Genomic DNA, 18,116 nt, shown 5'->3' with positions numbered 1-18,116 from the left:
TCATCGGATCTCAAATGCAGCGTGCCAAAAACAACCAAGATGTCCGATTCCAACCCGGTCAGCCGGCTATTCTGAGAGGGTCAAAGTTCATGTCACAGAGTCTGATGTATGTGAGCGTCGCTGCAGTCTGGACTAACAGTAGAAATACAAAGTGTGTCAAAGAAGGTTCAATCTGATTGTTTTTCATGTTGACTGCACTAGTTTCATTTATTGCCATCTTTTCAAATCTCAGTGACTTTAAACAATCAGCCTCACGTCTCCGGGATCAGAGGAGAGAACGTCTTTTATATCTGTTCATCCTATTTCCATCCCCATTTTTTATCGTTTTATTAAATTACAACCCCGCCCCCCCTCTTCGTTGACGTTGGACCGCCCCTCGGTCCGATAATCGGGAGCGGAGCCACCGGTTAGAATTCTTCTTCGTTGGTATGAAGTGGATAACACCCATGACTTGGCACGGGTCAGTTTCTGATGACACCTGCTGATACGTGAGGAGGAGGAGGATGAGGAAGCGAGTGACAGGTGGACACTTGTAGAAAAAGGCTTTGAAGTGAAACGAGTCTACGCTTGACCTCCGGTGACCTTCAACCTCTCGCCTGCCGTTTTCACCCATGCGACATTTTGAAAGGAACCTTCAGAGGTTTGCAGCTGTTTGTGTTCGTGAAAAACTCGTCAAGTGGTTTGCGCGTATATTTGGAACGAGGTAACTCAAGCCCAGCGGACGAGGTTACTGGGGGGGGGGGGGTAAAAATAGTTCAGGTGCTTCAGGGGAGTCTGAGGATCAGGAGAGACTTTAAAGGGATTACAGCCGCGTGGTTCGTGACTTTAAGGGTTCAGCCCTAAAATGCTGCAGTGTTTGTCAATTAAGGGGGGGGGGGGTCATAATTACATTTAGTAAACGATGGACTCGTCTGCATCTACTGCCAATGAGTTCATGTGAGCTCCTGCAAACCGGTTTCATCCGGTATCAAATATGTGACGTTGAGACGAGACGTGGAAATCAATCAAATTAAACTTTCCCCAACATTTACAATGAAAAATACTCGAATATATATTTTTATTTAAAGTATTTACAGATTGTTTTCTTCCCACAGATAGCACCACACTTGAAAATAGTTTTCTCATGAGTGTGTGTATGTCGTCGTCGTTGTTGTTTTTGTTTGGGGTGACGGATGAGGATGATGATTTAAAGCACACAAAAAATAAATGAACAAAATAAATAAAAAGACACCTCACGTGTTGCTTGTGACCTCCACATGCCTTTATGATGAGCTCAGCAGTCGACAAAAAAAACTAAAATAAAAAGCTGTCTAAATGAAATGAGATGGCGGCGGTTAGTGGGGCGGCCCGGGTTCATGGGGGGGGGGGGGCAGGAAGTGGCTCTTCTTCTGTTCTTCTCGCTCGCCGCCCTCATCTCAACCTCTGCTGGCGAACTGGCGAGAGAAGAAAAAAGAATATATACACTACTGTTCAAAAGTTTGGGATTACTTAGAAATGACTTTATTTTTCAAAGAAAAGCTGTTTTTTCAATAAAGATAACATTAAATTAATCAGAAATACCCTCTATACATTGTTAATGTGGTAAATGACTATTCTAGGTGAAACGTCTGGTTTCTAATGAAATATCTCCAGAGGTGTATAGAGGCCCATTTCCATCAACTATCACTCCAGTGTTCTAATGGTACATTGTGTTTGCTAATCGCCTTAGAAGACTAATGTCTGATTAGAAAACCCTTGTGCAATTATGTTAGCACAGCTGAAAACAGTTATGCTGGTGATATAAGCTATACAACTGGCCTTCCTTTGAGCTTGAAGTTTGTAGAACAAAATTAATACTTCAAATATTAATCATTATTTCTAACCTTGTCAATGTCTTGACTATATTTTATATTCATTTGATAAATAAAAGTGTGATTTTTCATGGAAGACACGAAATTGTCTGGGTGATCCCAAACTTTTGAATGGTAGTGTATACAGGACTGTCTCAGAAAATTAGAATATTGTGATAAAGTTCTTTATTTTCTGTAATGCAATTTCAAAAACAAAAATGTCATGCATTCTGGATTCATTACAAATCAACTGAAATATTGCAAGCCTTTTATTCTTTTAATATTGCTGATTACAGCTTAAGAAAACTCTAAAATCCTATCTCATAAAATGTGAATATTTCCTCAGACCAAGTAAAAAAAAAGATTTATAACAGCAAAACAAAATCAAACATTTGAAAATGTGTTTCCAGGTGTTTGAGTTAATTAGCGATTCAAGTGATTTGTTTAATACCCTACTAGTATACTATTTCATGATATTCTAATATATAGAGCTAGGATATTTGAGTTTTCTGCCATAATCAGCAATATTAAAGAATAAAGGCTTGCAATATTTCAGTTGATTCAAATGAATCCAATGCATTTTTGTTTTTTTAATTGCATTACAGAAAATAAAGAACTTTATCACAATATTCTAATTTTCTGAGACAGTCCTGTATATATTCTACATTGACGATAAAGAAAAAATAATGATTGTTTTTAAATGTTTTGTTGTCTCCTCACTCATGTCGTTGTTCCGCGTGATCGCCATGCCGGCCCGGGCGCGCGGGCCCTGCTGCGTGAAGTGGTACCCGAACTTGAGGATGCTGGAGTTGTTCTCCAGCATGGAGGCGATCTCCATCTCCACCGAGTCTCCCAGCTTCTGCCTCTGTGGAGACACGCGGGTCCATGTTCATCAACGCGCCATTCAACACGCGTGTAATCCGACGCGCGTCGTCGCCCGTCTCCCACCTGGTTGTCGATCTTGAACTCCACCAGCGTGGCGTTGCTGTTCATGGCTTTGACGATCGCCATCATGCCGTCGGAGGTGATGAAGTTGGACTCGACGTTGAGGCTCTGCAGGCTGGTGTTCTCCTGCAGCATCTCGGCACAGGACTGTCACACACGCACACACAGATACAAACGCACCATGTATTCTATTGGACGATGGGAAGGAAACCCAAATAACTTGCCATGCCTGTGTCACATGGCACTCACGTAGGCCACGGGGTCGTTGCTGCGGGTCGCGGCGATGCTCAGAGACTCCACGTGAGAGTTCCCCTTCATCGCCTCGAAGATCTCCTTCAGCGTCGGGATGGGAATGTCCTGCAGCACAGACACAGACACCTGTAAGAGCTCTGTGTGTTACTGGAGGACGTCCCGAGTCCCGACCTTGATGTTGTTGAGGTTGACTTCTGTCAGGCTGCTGTCGTTGTTGTGGATCCTCTCCAGCGTCTCCTCCACGTTGGTGGGGTTGGGCAGCTCGTCGGGGAAGATCTTAAACGGATCCGGCTTCACGACACCTGCAGGAGACACAACGTTTGGAGTCGTGGTTACCGATGACGATACGATACCAGAGCAATGCTTTTGGTGATCACGTATACTCTTGAGGATTATAAACATATATTCAGTGTTTTATTTGATTTCTTTTCTGAATGCAAACGGTGTAAGAAATTCGCCTCATTAACATACAGTCCCAAATAAATATATACACATATATACATATATTTATATATATATATATATATATACATATATATACTATAAATATATATATACATATATATATGATTATATATATACATATATATATAAATATATATACATATATAAATATATATATTTATATATATATACACTACCGTTCAAAAGTTTGGGGTCACTTAGAAATGTCTTTATTTTTCAAAGAAAAGCACTATTTTTTCAATAAAGATAACATTAATCAAAAATACACACTATACATTGTTAATGTGGTAAATGACTATTCTAGGTGGAAACGTCTGGTTTCTAATGAAATATCTCCAGAGGTGTATAGAGGCCCATTTCCATCAACGATCACTCCAGTGTTCTAATGGTACATTGTGTTTGCTAATCGCCTTAGAAGACTAATGTCTGATTAGAAAACCCTTGTGCAATTATGTTAGCACAGCTGAAAACAGTTATGCTGGTGATATAAGCTATACAACTGGCCTTCCTTTGAGCTTGAAGTTTGAAGAACAAAATTAATACTTCAAATATTAATCATTATTTCTAACCTTGTCAATGTCTTGACTATATTTTATATTCAATTTTCATTTGATAAATAAAGGTGAGTTTTCATGGAAGACACAAAATTGTCTGGATGACCCCAAACTTTTGAACGGTAGTGTATGTATATTCAATATTCTGCAGGCTTCCTTCTCTGTTCTAAAAATGACATTTTCATAGATGATCTCTACGACAGAAGAGTTCCTCTGATTTTAAAGTCTATGACGACGATAACTCATCCGTGAAAACATCTCTCACGAGCTCAGAAACCCCGAGGAACAGATGTCAGAGTCGAGGGTTCTCCAGGGTGTTTAAATGAACACGATGCAAGCGTCTCCACGACATAGCCGAGAGCCCTGAGTCCATCTGATCCTGAACATGACTTTTAGAAGGCGAGAAAAATGATTCTTAGCTCAAGAAAAATTAGAAAACGTTACAAATATCTTCTTTTTTTCCCACTTCACAACTCGCCGTTTGCCCAGGAGGGGAACCGGCATGAAGAAGAAGGATTGGGTATCAGATGGTGCACGTACTGTTGATGCCCTCCGTGTTGGCGATGGTTCCCGTGGTGCCCAGAGCGTCGTAGTACTGCTTGTTGCTCATCAGGGTGTACATTCCCAGGATGGCTGCAAGAAAAGAAAGCATCACTGTGAACACGAGAAACTAATTGTATCCCCCGCCGCAGCCCGGAGGGTTTATTGGACCTTGTATGTACTGGAGTTTCACTGGTTTGGAGATTAAGTGGCCTTGGACATGTCTATACATGGACAATAAAGTTGGTTTAATAAACAATTAAAACCAAGAATGACTTACAAATGAAGTAAAGAGTTTTCTCTCGACCTGCTGTTGCTCTTAATGACCAGCAGGTGGCAGACCTGCTCCTGTTGTGACCCGCCAAGCTGCGCCGCACACACAGGGAAGGTTCTTGTGAGGAGGGGGGGGGGGGGGGTCAGGGAGACAGCTGCCTGCCCTGTGTGTGTGTGTGTGTGTGTGTGTGTGTGTGTGTGTGTGTGTGTGTGTGTGTGTGTGTGTGTGTGTGTGTGTGTGGGAGGGGGCTTACAGACCATAAACACCCCCTGTCATCCGGTCGGGCTCCTGAGAATAACCCACGGTAGCTTTACAACACGAACGAGACTGCAGCAACTACACAAAAACTCAATATAGCAACGTGGCGATGGAGAGATTAATTAATTGATACCCCCCCCCCCCTCCCTCCTCGGGCTCATGAAGCGGGTCGGCCCATCCATCCATTAGTTTGCCAAAAAAGCCCAAACAAAAGACTGACAGGCTGACTGAGGTGTAATCCTCCGCTGGTTTTAAACGAGGAGGGCTCCAGGTTGTGTAACTCAAGCGGGTCGGTTACCGAGTCGCTATTTGAAGTGTCCGTTCGTCCGGCGCAACATCTTCATGAGCTCATTATCAGGGACGAGTCCCACAGGTCCAGCTCTGGGGTTCCCCGACCCCCAAACTGCACGGGTACCAACAAACTATGGAAGCTGAACAGTCGACGACATGCTGGATGTTCTGTGTGTGGCCATGTTTTCATTCAAAAGCAGCCGGCTCAATTAGCTCCAGATCAATTAGCTCCAGATCAATTAGCTCCAGATCAATTAGCTCCAGATCAATTAGCTACAGATCAATTAGCCGGATCCTTTGTGTTTGGTTATTGTTTGTCTGTAATGTTGGCGAATGAGGAATAATACTCTACCATGCATAATATAAGACTCCAAAAAAACATCAACTGTGTCCATCTGTCCCCACAGGTCTGTTCCAAACTGATACCCTATCACTCCCCCCCCCGTCCCCCCGTCCACTCCACCCTTCCTCTGGCCGCGGGCCGTGCAGGCTTGTTTATTTTGGTGTTGCTGAGCGTGGAGAATTGGACCCCGTCGCACGTCTGTGGCCACGTCTGTAAAACTGGACCCGGGAACCTCCCCCCCCCCCTCCGAGCAGAGAGAGAGAGAACCGGGCCGCAGAACTAAACTCTGAGCTGTGAATCAGCACACGAACAGTATGACCTCTGACCTGCGATGTCACACATCTCCGCGTCGGTGGCGTTCTTCAGCGCCTCCTCCAGCTCCGGCTCCAGCATCACCTGCTCGTGCTCGGGGAGCTCCGCTGCTTTCTTGGCCACGAAGGTTTTTCCTTGAGACGAGGGAAGGAGGAGCGGACGAGGAAGGAGGCGAAACCAGAGAATACAAAAACGTTTTAAAACACTTTAAAACATTAAAAAACATTTTAAACATTTTAAACATTTTAAAACATTTACAATATTTAAAAACATTTAAAAACATTAAAAACATTTTAAAACATTTAAAACATTTAAAACATTTAAAACATTTAAAACATTTAAAACATTTACAATATTGAAAACATTTGAAAACATTTAAAACATTTAAAACATTTTAAAAAATTAAAAACATTCAAAATATTCACAAATATTTAAAACATTTAAGAACATTTAAAAACATTCAAAAAAACATATACAACATTTAAAAGCATTTTAAAACAAGGCAGAGGGACGATCAGAAATGAGGCGATCGTCGTGCAGTTACCGATGTTTTATTTGTTTACCCTTTACATCGTGTTTCTTCCCTCTGAATAGTTGAAACCGTACGTGTGTCTCTGTTTTGGAGCTTCGGATCACGTTTCAGGGCGTAACCTGGATTTATGCACCGGCTCTCATAAAACGTGTTTCTTTCCACTGGAGCCTGAACTGTGCTTTCTCTTCCTTTTTCCTTTGGGGGGGTCACGAATAACAGAAGAAAGAAAAAGCAGGACACGGATGTATCTGGTGTTGGTTTCCATTTAAATTAAGTTCCACAAGAACTTCAGGGAGGAATATTTCTCCGCCAATCCGGTTCCCCGGTTTGGGACTGTGATGGAAATGAACCCTGAAACTCAGTGAGCTGCCAAAACCCGTCAGACCTGAAGCTAAAGAGCCTGGGCTGCTGTGCAGTGGCGCATCATGTCCAGCTGTGAGGGAGTTTAAGTCTCTACACACACACACACACACACACACACACCTTTCTTCTGGCCAGTGAAGGGCACCAGGTCATCCCTGCCCTCGTGATCCAGGGCCTCCTTCTCCAAGTGCTGCTGCAGGGCGTCGCGGTCGAACGACCCCGTCGGGCCCTTCTTCGTCTGGTCGCGCTGCCGGAGGCCGGCGGGCAGCATGGCATTCTGGGAGAACGAGGGAGGGGGGGTATTGGGACATGAGGGAACAGTAAGGCTTGAAACACCATTTATGAATCTGCTTCAGCCACATGTTCCTGGTAACTGACGGGCGTTCACGTGGGAGCGTTCGATGACACCAGTTATTTACAGAACTCTGACTCTGAGACTTTGTGATGGCGACAGAAACTTTGACCGGCAGTTTGCCGCTTCGTTCCCGTTCGACTGATCTGTTGCCCCCCTTGTCTCTCTCGCCGCTGGAAACGCCGTTTTATTCTAAAAATGCCGTTTTTGTGAGACATCCGCCGCCTCCTCGTACCTCGGGGTCCATCTCCAGCAGCTCGCACTCCAGCTGCTGCAGATCCGCGGCGCTGAGGCCCCTGAGGAGGGCGTCCTCATCGATGTCCCGGGGGTCCGACATGGCTCCTGAGGCTCTGGCTCACATACGCACACACACACTCGCTCACACACACACCGCTGCACACACACACCTGGACGAGAGGGCACTGTGAGAGAAGGGAAGACAGGAAGGGGACGGGGTGGGGGGGTCAGAGTTTGGTTTCCTCTTCGTGTCCTGTGTCCTCATGAAGAGTTTAAGTCCTTAGCAACACAATTCGTGTAAATAAAGTTACACTATCACTCAGAGCGTGGCGGCCGGCCCAAGGCCGCCGTGTTACGCAATAGTTTGATGAGGAGACCAACATGTTTTACTCCTCTCAATGGGAGAGGGGGCACATCTTCATCTTCACCTTCACCTGCACCCTCACCTGCAACCTCACATTCACCCTAACCTTCACCATCACCTTCATCTTCACCCTCACCTTCACCTTCACCTTCACCTGCACCCTTACCTTCATCTTCACCTTCACCTGCACCCTTACCTTCATCTTCACCTTCACCTTCACCTGCAACCTCACATTCACCTTCACCCTCACATTCACCCTCACCTTCACCTTCACCTTCACCTTCATCTTCACCTTCACCCTCACCCTCACCTTCACCTTCACCTTCACCTGCACCCTCACCTTCACCTTCACCTGCACCTTCACCTTCATCTTCACCTTCACCCTCACCCTCACCCTCACCCTCACCTGCACCCTCACCTTCACCTTCACCTGCACCCTCACCTTCATCTTCACCTTCACCTGCACCCTCACCTTCACCTTCACCTGCACCCTTACCTTCATCTTCACCTTCATCTTCACCTTCACCTTCACCTGCACCCTTACCTTCACCCTCACCCTGACCTTCATCTTCACCTTCACCCTCACCTTCACCTTCATCTTCACCTTCACCCTCACCCTCACCTTCATCTTCACCTTCACCCTCACCTTCATCGTCACCTTCACCCTCACCTTCACCTTCACCTACACCCTCACCTTCACCTTCACCTGCACCCTTACCTTCATCTTCACCCTCACCCTCACCCTCACCTTCATCTTCATCTTCACCCTCACCTTCACCTTCACCTGCACCCTTACCTTCATCTTCACCTTCACCTGCACCCTTACCTTCATCTTCACCTTCACCTTCACCTGCACCCTCACATTCACCCTCACCTTCACCCTCACCCTCACCTTCACCTTCACCTGCACCCTCACCTTCACCTTCACCTTCACCTTCACCTTCACCTTCACCTTCATCTTCACCTTCACCCTCACCCTCACCTTCACCTTCACCTGCACCCTCACCTTCACCTTCACCTGCACCCTCACCTTCACCTTCACCTGCACCCTTACCTTCATCTTCACCCTCACCCTCACCTTCACCTTCACCCTCACCTTCACCTTCACCTGCACCCTTACCTTCATCTTCACCTTCACCTGCACCCTTACCTTCATCTTCACCCTCACCCTCACCTTCACCCTCACCCTCCCCTTTATCTTCACCTTCACCCTCACCTTCACCCTCACCCTCACCTGCACCCTCACCTTCATCCTCACCTTCACCCTCACCTTCATCCTCACCCTCACCTTCACCCTCACCTTCACCTTCACCCTCACCTGCAACCTCACATTCACCTTCACCCTCACCCTCCCCTTTATCTTCACCTTCACCCTCACCTTCACCCTCACCCTCACCTTCACCCTCACCTTCACCCTCACATTCACCTTCACCCTCACCCCTCCCCTTTATCTTCACCTTCACCCTCACCTTCACCCTCACCCTCACCTTCACCCTCACCTGCACCCTTACCTTCACCTTCATCCTCACCTTCACCCTCACCTTCACCTTCATCCTCACCTTCACCCTCACCTTCATCCTCACCTTCACCCTCACCCTCACCTGCACATTACATTTATCTGACGCTTTTATCCAAAGCGACCTACATTCTCACACCATAGACGCAGCTTCAGGGAGCAATTCAGGGTGAAGTGTCTTGCTCAAGGACACATCGACTAAGGCGGGCGTTGAACCGCCGACCCGCTGACTGATTGGAGTACCGCTGTCCTGGTCACGAGCTTCACTGAGCATCATCTGCCTTATTCAGACCATGAGCTTCATTCATGCGGTGATGATGATAACAGAGGAAATCATGTCTGTACCAACAAGCTTCATTCTCACCTTAAGAAACACACCAGAAGTAAACAACCGCCCACTGGGGACCCGCTGAGGCGAAGAGGTAGAGCGAGGCAGAGAAGTGGAGAGAGAGAGAGAGAGCAAAGTCTTCGTAACTCTAAACCCTGAGCTCGCCACGCAGAGACTAAGAATAGCGGAATGGAGAGGGGTGGAAAGTGCAATCCCTTATTTATCATCGACGGACACACGCTCACACGGTGGTGGACACACCCGAATGTTTCCCAACGACAAACTGATAAAGGCGAAGAGCAGCAGGGTTGGAAGCCCCGAGGCGAGGGAGCGCACGGCTCCGAGGCCCCGGGACCTGGGAACCAATCAGATGTGTGGATCTGTGACGGCCACAAGTACACAATCAAATAAAGGATCAGGGCTATTTAGTGAAAACGGGCCATTATTATTGTCAATACATATAGTTCTATTAACCCAAGAAAGAAATGGTGATACACTGCTGTCCTAAATACTGTCATGTTTAAGTCCAACTGAAATCACAATTAGTCCCTTTTTTATTTTTTTTATCTATTATAGTTTTTTAAGACCCATGTTCCCAGCACTGTGGATCATTTTTCCTCCTCGGTAACTCAACTCCCCGGTGCGACCACTTAAAATAAACAATAATTAAATCAAAAGTAATGGTAATACAATAATAGCCAAATCCACAGATATTCATGGCCTAACGAGCCTCGGAGGCGGAGTCAAAGAAATCGCGAGTTTATCGACATGAATATCTGGCTTGTTGAATCGAAGTAATCTCACTTGGTCACGCTTTAAATTCATTTGTTCCTTTCTCCTCGCCGACGCCGCGAGGCTCTAACGCGTAAAGCCAAAGGCACAAACACCGGATTGCAGAGGAAGACGGAGGAGATTGAGAGGGCGGAGGGGATGGAGGCAGCAGCTCACCGGACATGGGGAGTGGCGGTGGGAGAAAAAGCTTTTGATCCAGCTTTATGGACACATGTTGAAGCGCTTTACATGACTTTCCATTGTTAAAATATAAACAAGGAACAACCTGATGGTGTACGAGTCAGGGCCCAACACACACTTATGAAAGTTTTGGTGGCGATGTTGACAATCAAACGTTTTTCATTTGCTTCGCTGTTGTTTCGCAAGTGAACGCACCTTTAAGAGCCAAGATGAGCTGAAAGAAGTAGGATCGAAACCTCAAAGTAATTTATATTTATAAATCACAAATGCAACAAACATTTACCAATGTATCAACGATTAGCTGCCTCAATTATTATACCCGGGTATAGAAGTGTATGCTTCATGTGTTAAAGCTGCATTCTCTCTACTGACCACCAGGGGGCGACTCCTCTGGTTGTATAGAAGTCTATGCATCATGTGTTGAAGCTGCATTCTCTCTACTGACCACCAGGGGGCGACTCCTCTGGTTGTATAGAGGTATATGCTTCATGTGTTAAAGCTGCATTCTCTCTCCTGGCCACCAGGGGGCGACTCCTCTGGTTGTATAGAAGTCTATGCATCATGTGTTGAAGCTGCATTCTCTCTACTGACCACCAGGGGGCGACTCCTCTGCTTGTATAGAGGTATATGCTTCATGTATTAAAGCTGCATTCTCTCTCCCGACCACCAGGGGACAATTCCTCTGGTTGTATAGAGGTCTACGCTTCATGTGTTAAAGCTGCATTCTCTCACCCGACCACCAGGGGGCGACTCTTCTGGTTGTATAGAAGTCTATGCTTCATGTATACCACGTCTCTACGTCAGTCCCCCGAATTCCAAAAACATGGCGACGACCGTATTCCAAGATGGCGACTGAGAAATCTTAATGGCTGTTCTGACAAATCAGCGGGTGACGTCACCATGACTACGTCCACCTACACAGTCTGTGGTCGGGCCCTGCATATATAATCTGTATGACTTTTCATGTCGAGCTCTTGAGCCGCGCTTATTGTTTCGCTAAGTGCGGCTGGTTGCTGACACCGTCCACCAGTCAGGGAGCCGCGGTCTAAATACTTTGACATGGACGGTTTTAGAAAGAGCCCACGGCGACTGTGTGGCACGGCGCGTTGCCTCTTCTCGGGTCGTTTGGAGAACAACAAATTTGGATTACACATCATTTCTGATTGTTTTACAGTAAAATCATTATAAAAAATCAACAGCAGAGATATCAACAGAATTTTTTTTTTAAAAGACCCCAGGCCCACCGTCATTCGCTTGACTGTGTGTGTGTGTGTGTGTGTGTGTGCGTGTGTGTGTGACGACTCCAGAAAAAGCTCACAGAGTCACATTAGTGCCGTGTCTCGTGAGGCAGAACAGGAAGTAGAAGTCACTTTTAGCTTCCTCCCAAGGTAAATGTCATGATTACGGCTTCGAGGAAACGGAACATTAGCGTTTCATCAGACGGGGAAAAAAATAATCTTCAAGAAATGAGATAAATTGGGTCTGAATCCTATTAATTGTACAGCTCGTCATCCAGGATCTTATTTTGTCTGCACATCCAAAAACACACCGAGCTGGTCGAACTTAAACTCAAGACCAAAAAGATTTCGGTAGCTACATCGTAGCTACGTTGTAGCTATGTCGTAGCGGACACCGACACCTTGACCACAGCAACCCGTGCAGGTTGGTCGGTGGCGACGTCTAGACACACAAATCCAGATTAAATTGAAAGTAACAGAAGATAAACAAATCTGCTTTACTTTCTGAACGGAGCCTTGGTGTTGATTAAACTTTTCTTTTGTCACGATCGTCACGATAGTCCCGATCGTCCCGATCGTCCCGAGCGTCTCGATCGTCTCGATAGTCTCGATCGTCACAATAGTCCCGATAGTCTCGATCGTCACGATCGTCACGGTAGTCTCGATAGTCTCGATCGTCACGATAGTCCCAATCGTCTCGATCGTCCCGATAGTCTCGATCGTCACGATAGTCACGATCGTCAGGATAGTCTAAATAGTCTCGATCGTCACGATAGTCTCGATAGTCACGATCGTCACGATAGTCACGATAGTCTCGATCGTCACGATAGTCCCGATCGTCTCGATCGTCCCGATCGTCTCGATCGTCACGATAGTCTCGATCGTCACAATAGTCCCGATAGTCTCGATCGTCACTATAGTCACGATCGTCTTGATAGTCTCGATCGTCACGATAGTCCCGATCGTCTCGATCGTCCCGATCGTCTCGATCGTCACGATAGTCTCGATCGTCACTATAGTCCCGATCGTCTCGATCGTCCCGATCGTCTCGATCGTCACGATAGTCTCGATCGTCACAATAGTCCCGATAGTCTCGATCGTCACTATAGTCACGATCGTCACGGTAGTCTCGATAGTCTCGATCGTCACGATAGTCCCGATCGTCTCGATCGTCCCGATAGTCTCGATCGTCACGATAGTCACGATCGTCAGGATAGTCTAAATAGTCTCGATCGTCACGATAGTCTCGATAGTCACGATCGTCACGATAGTCACGATAGTCTCGATCGTCACGATAGTCGAAATAGTCTCGATCGTCACGATAGTTCCGATAGTCTCGATCGTCACGATAGTCTAAATAGTCTCGATCGTCACGATAGTTCCGATAGTCTCGATCGTCACGATAGTCCCGATCGTCTCAATCGTCCCGATCGTCTCAATCGTCACGATAGTCACGATCGTCAGGATAGTCACGATAGTCTCGATCGTCACGATAGTCTAAATAGTCTCGATCGTCACGATAGTCTCGATTGTCGCGATAATCTCGATCGTCGCGATAGTCTGGATAGTCTGGATAGTCTCTATCGTCTTGCTAGTCTAGATAGCAGTGAACAGGAGGCGGCGGATGTAATCAGAACTGTGCCGGTGTAAATCTCAGCTAACGCGTCTCCTCCTCCAGCTGCTCCGACGGCCCCGATCACTGCAACTGATTTCAATTCAATTCAGTATATTTTATACAGCCCACGAATTTGCCTCAGTCGGCTTTACAATCTGTACACATACGACATCCCTCTCCCAGGCCTCCCACCTCCAACCACCTGTTGGGGGTTTTGGTCACGGCCGTTGTTAAAGTACCCGGAGAGTTCACAGATCACACTTTTCAGCCATTTGAAGAAGAAGAAAGGAACCTTTTCTGGAGCTACGTGCTCATTGTGCTCGTGCACAAAGGAGCACCTATAGCAGCCTAAGAGCAGCCGGGGGGAGTTACGCTGTGTTTTATAAGTTAAAGACCATTACAAGGGTTTGGATTTCCCGGCGACAAAGGTTGCACACTCATAAATGCTCCAGCGTGATTTACACTCGGCTCCTGTGCCCCGCGGGGCGTTTGTTTTTACTGGAGCAGAAAATAAACTTTGAGGTCATCTCTCTTAGTTTCCCTGATCTTTGTGAGGTGGAGGTTTTATTTTATTTAGTGTGACGGTAGCAACACTTCTTTTTTTCTTTTTTTTTTAAATGACCGGGCTGCGAGCCTCCATTCCGCCACCATCAGCGCGGTCGTCTTCTCCACGTCTTACCGTCTTACCACCAACGCGTAACATTCCTAAATCTGACCTTCGGCTTAATTGTAGCTTCACAAGTCGGCTACTTCCAGGACGCGTTGCCTTTGAGGGGTCGGGGGTGGTCGAAAAGTGTCGTTCAGTATTCACTTTTAAACAAAGTCAGCCAATTTAGGAACACGTGGACAAATCGGCATGAAGTGGAGCTGTTCACCAGATCGCCACCACTAAGGCATCAGTCCCCGGATGACAACGTAATCCAGTGACGGATCGTTAAATGTGCAACAGGAATGGGCCGTAACTGGAAGGCATGTCGGCGGAGGGCAAACTTAACCCTTCTCAGTTTAAAAACCTGCTGCGACCGACTGAGACAAGGTCTGCAAAATCCCCTCTAACGAATTAACGGCGATGAGCGGCTCAGCCTCCACGTACCACACACCGATGGCTCCATTAGAGACAGGATTCAGGACTCAGCTGACCCCCCACGCCCTCATGCAGAAGTCTTTCAGTGTCACAGGTTGAGAGTTTCAGTGAACTCATGTCAGCATTCAAATAAATCTAATAAAACATTTTTATTGGGACTCGCCCCCATTCTCTCTGTAGCGTTGTCCTATCTCAGACACAAAGTCTCACACATGAGAGGATCTAGCTTAAGGAAAATGGAGCCGAACCCCACAAACAGGCAATGCAGAGTGGGGTCCCCCCCCCCCCATCCCCATATACAATGTGTTGTTTTATACAGAGAGCATTAGAAAGAAGCAGCCTCACACCTACCTTCACTGAAGCGCAGTGATGAAGCCCCTCGGCAAGGCAGAGCCTGCAGTCAGAAACCAGAGAAAGTTATTTCATTTTTTCTCCCCCCTCCTCTCTCTCTCTCTCTCTCTGCTATGCTGAAACAGGCATACTGATGGACAGCACTTTGAGAAGTCAGCATTTTGTTATTTGGGCTAAGAGGGAGGGGTGGGAGAGTGTGTGTGTGTGTGTGTGTGGGGGGGGGGGGGGGGGTCAGAGAGTCATTTTGAGAGAGAGAGGGAGAGAAGTGGGGCATGAACTCATATGTTCATCAGTCGTCCAATTAAAGGATGAGTGCAGACAGGGAGAGAGAGAAGGATGACATCTAGTGGTTTTAGTGTTGTTTGCTTTCTATTTGAAGTTATTTTACTTTACTTTTTTTTTACACATTAAATTACTTTATATAGAGAGCAAATTTATAAAATAATTGTAATTGTTTTAAAACATTACTTTATTTAATCATAAAGAAATATATAAATATATACATTTATATATATATATATATATACATATATAAATATATATAGAAAGAGAGAGAGTTGTATATATATATATATATATATATATATATATATATATATTTAGACATAACAACATCACGTGCTCAGCACATACATACACATCCTGGTTCACGTGGGAGAGCAAAGTCTTTATTTGATGGATCCAATATGAACTCATAAACATATCAGTTACTGGCTAGTTGCTATATTTGGTGTAAGACTAATGTGTTTAAACTCACAATCTTCCCCCCGTTAAAATAATCCATATTCTTCACGGTCACACGCGTTCTTAACAAGCAGACGACGGCAGTAATTAAACAGCCAATCAAATTGAAGCGGGGGGGGGGGGGACAGCAACAACAACTGCCAATCAGCTTTGCGCATGCTCGTGATTATTTTTTCCCACACACTCGCAGCACTTTACTTTTTCACACAGACACGATTTAAATACAGCACTCAACACATTCAACCACCGACACAAACTTGTAGGGTAATATATATATTAATCCAGAATTATATGTATTTATAAATGACTCCGCTGTCAGCAGGTATATTGAGTTATCCTCAGTTTTTTATTCGATCTGCTGGCTCAGTTATTATTAAGCTCATGTAGCTGTTGTCCAATGTTGTCTCTTATTTCTCATCTGTTTTATTCCTCAATTATCTAAAGCAGTAAATTACACATTAGAATGATACCACGACTTACTGGAGTTCCCAGGTTCGTCATTTAAGAAGTAACTGATGAAGAGTTCCCCACCTGGGTGAAAATGATTGTCTATATAACCATAGAAAAAACACCTCTGTAATTTATTAGCGATTTACAACACATTTTTTTATCATTCTCTGCAATTTAAAGTGGCTTTTTGACAGCTCGTTGACACCTGCACGCATTCTCTCCGGCCACCAGATGGCAGCAGATAGACACTCCCAGCTCTGACGTTCTTACGAAATCGTTGCCCTCAAACTGGCAACCCTGTGTGTGCTGCCTGCACACTGCCCTCCAGTTGTTTGGCAGCGGGTCTGAGAAAGGGCCAGAGGGCGGCGTGAGCAACAACAAAGGCATGCAATGAGCAACAGTGAGCTCATTATGGAAGATGGTCAATGCATTACGTTGATAGGAAAAGAGAAGAAGAACAAACATTATCGCGTGGATGGAAATAGAAACAGAATCATGTTAAATGTGATATTATTATATAAAGTGAAAGACGTCTGTTGTTGTAATTGTGCAACAGACGACCGAACCCTGAACCCTATTGCGCAACACAAAATACCACTCATCTCTGGGATGGCTGATGAATTCCCAGCATACTGTACACCTGAGTGGATTCATACCTGACTGCATTCACCCTCGCTATAGAGATGCCAACAATAAACAAAGGGCGCTCAGACATTCATTCATTTGACTTTTTCCCACCATCCGGTACGAGTGTGAACCAAAAAGCAGTTTCGTTCTCACACGCCGCTTGTACTTTTTCCCAATTCGGTCGTATCAGCGCTCACTTCATGTGTTGGGTGTCTCTGTTATTGCATGTCGGCACATTCCTCGTGCACCTGCAGCCTTTTTGCGTGTGAACGACTCAAAGTTGTCCTTCACACGCCAGAAAAGATGCTTGTTTATTTTGCATGAAAGGTCGCCGCTTGAGGGGAAAAACGTGAAGAGGTGGCACAAATGATTATGGATCATACGCTGCAATATATGTACAGTGTCAGTTATATTCAAATACGTTTGGGATCAATACATCTCAGAGCATTTCGCCTCAAATTCACTCGAGATGAAGGGAATAAAATATGTATTTAAAGACGTTCCTCTTTAATAGAGCTTATAGAGAGGCGACATGCTGCGAGAGGCTTATAGGCTGCTGGGGGATATTTAAGGATACACTGAGCACCTCCTCTTCTCTCTCTCCTGAAGGATGAATGATCATCTCTCCATCACACATAACAAACTCTGCTTCCTCTTCCTCTTTGTGACACCAAATAAAACGTCTGTTCCCGTCAGCTATATAAATATAAACATCAAAATACTTTCCGGGTGAACAATACCGTCTGCGTACTGACCTTTTAAACCGATTCTACTTCATTCTTTAGTCTCCTCTACGGTGCTTTGTCACACTTCCTGCAATTTCTTTGCAACCTACAATTAAAAGCAACAATGCCTGGTGTGTCGCGAAGTGTCGTCTCTGAGTCTCAGTTCACATGTTCAATGCAGTCGACATTGTTTTACACGCAGCTGGGACTAAAGAGGCCTTGTTGTGACATGTGTTGTTCCCCCTCAGGTCAGCTTCCCCCTGCTCTCAGTTTCAGTTTGACTCAAAATATTCACTTTAAAATGTTTTTCACTGGTTTCTTAAATAGTAGAAAGAGACATGAGTCAGAAGTTAGACTTTCCATTCGTCTGGTACCCGATATTGTGCGTATGTGTGTGTTGTGTGAGTGTTGTGCGGAGGTGTTTCCAGTTAAAGGGGTCAGTCACCAGATAGGGAGGGGGAAGTCTGAGCCGGATAAGTGATATGAGACAGAAAGCGAGAGAGAGGGAGTGAGAGAGAGAGAGAGAGAGAGAGAGAGAGAGGCTCAGCACAGCCT

The 18,116-nt window shown here is 45.6% G+C and overlaps 1 protein-coding gene across 2 annotated transcripts; it reads right to left on the bottom strand.

Annotated features, from left to right (window-relative positions):
* Positions 1 to 1,043: 1,043 nt before the first annotated feature.
* Positions 1,044 to 15,112, bottom strand: tmod4 (tropomodulin 4 (muscle)). Of its 2 annotated transcripts, none has more exons than XM_056444327.1 (10): positions 15,016 to 15,112; positions 7,546 to 7,732; positions 7,079 to 7,235; positions 6,078 to 6,197; positions 4,586 to 4,678; positions 3,198 to 3,328; positions 3,024 to 3,131; positions 2,778 to 2,921; positions 2,550 to 2,694; positions 1,044 to 1,433 (listed from the first exon to the last, which is right to left on the bottom strand). In XM_056444327.1, the coding sequence occupies exons 2-10, from the start codon at positions 7,645 to 7,647 to the stop codon at positions 1,411 to 1,413; spliced, it is 1,023 nt and encodes a 340-aa protein (XP_056300302.1). In that variant the 5' UTR covers positions 7,648 to 7,732; positions 15,016 to 15,112; the 3' UTR covers positions 1,044 to 1,410. The 2 variants fall into 2 exon arrangements, with proteins under 2 accessions (XP_056300302.1, XP_056300303.1); XM_056444328.1 differs by lacking the exon at positions 15,016 to 15,112 and adding an exon at positions 9,792 to 9,913.
* Between the last annotated feature and the right edge of the window lie 3,004 nt (positions 15,113 to 18,116).

The sequence above is a fragment of the Pseudoliparis swirei genome, chromosome 22 (genome assembly GCF_029220125.1).
Source record: "Pseudoliparis swirei isolate HS2019 ecotype Mariana Trench chromosome 22, NWPU_hadal_v1, whole genome shotgun sequence".
Lineage (NCBI taxonomy): Eukaryota > Metazoa > Chordata > Actinopteri > Perciformes > Liparidae > Pseudoliparis > Pseudoliparis swirei.
Note: the sequence above shows the minus strand (reverse complement) of the source record. Positions and strands in the feature narration are given on the sequence as shown.

What these genes read in the sequence shown, in the direction of transcription:
- tmod4 (XM_056444327.1), bottom strand. Translation starts at nt 7,647, where the DNA reads ATGTCGGACCCCCGGGACATCGATGAGGACGCCCTCCTCAGGGGCCTC. An exon ending in TCAACCTCAACAACATCAAG is followed by an intron (nt 3,132 to 3,197) that starts GTCGGGACTCGG and finishes TCTGTGCTGCAG; the next exon opens with GACATTCCCATCCCGACGCT. An exon ending in AGTTCAAGATCGACAACCAG is followed by an intron (nt 2,695 to 2,777) that starts GTGGGAGACGGG and finishes GTGTCTCCACAG; the next exon opens with AGGCAGAAGCTGGGAGACTC.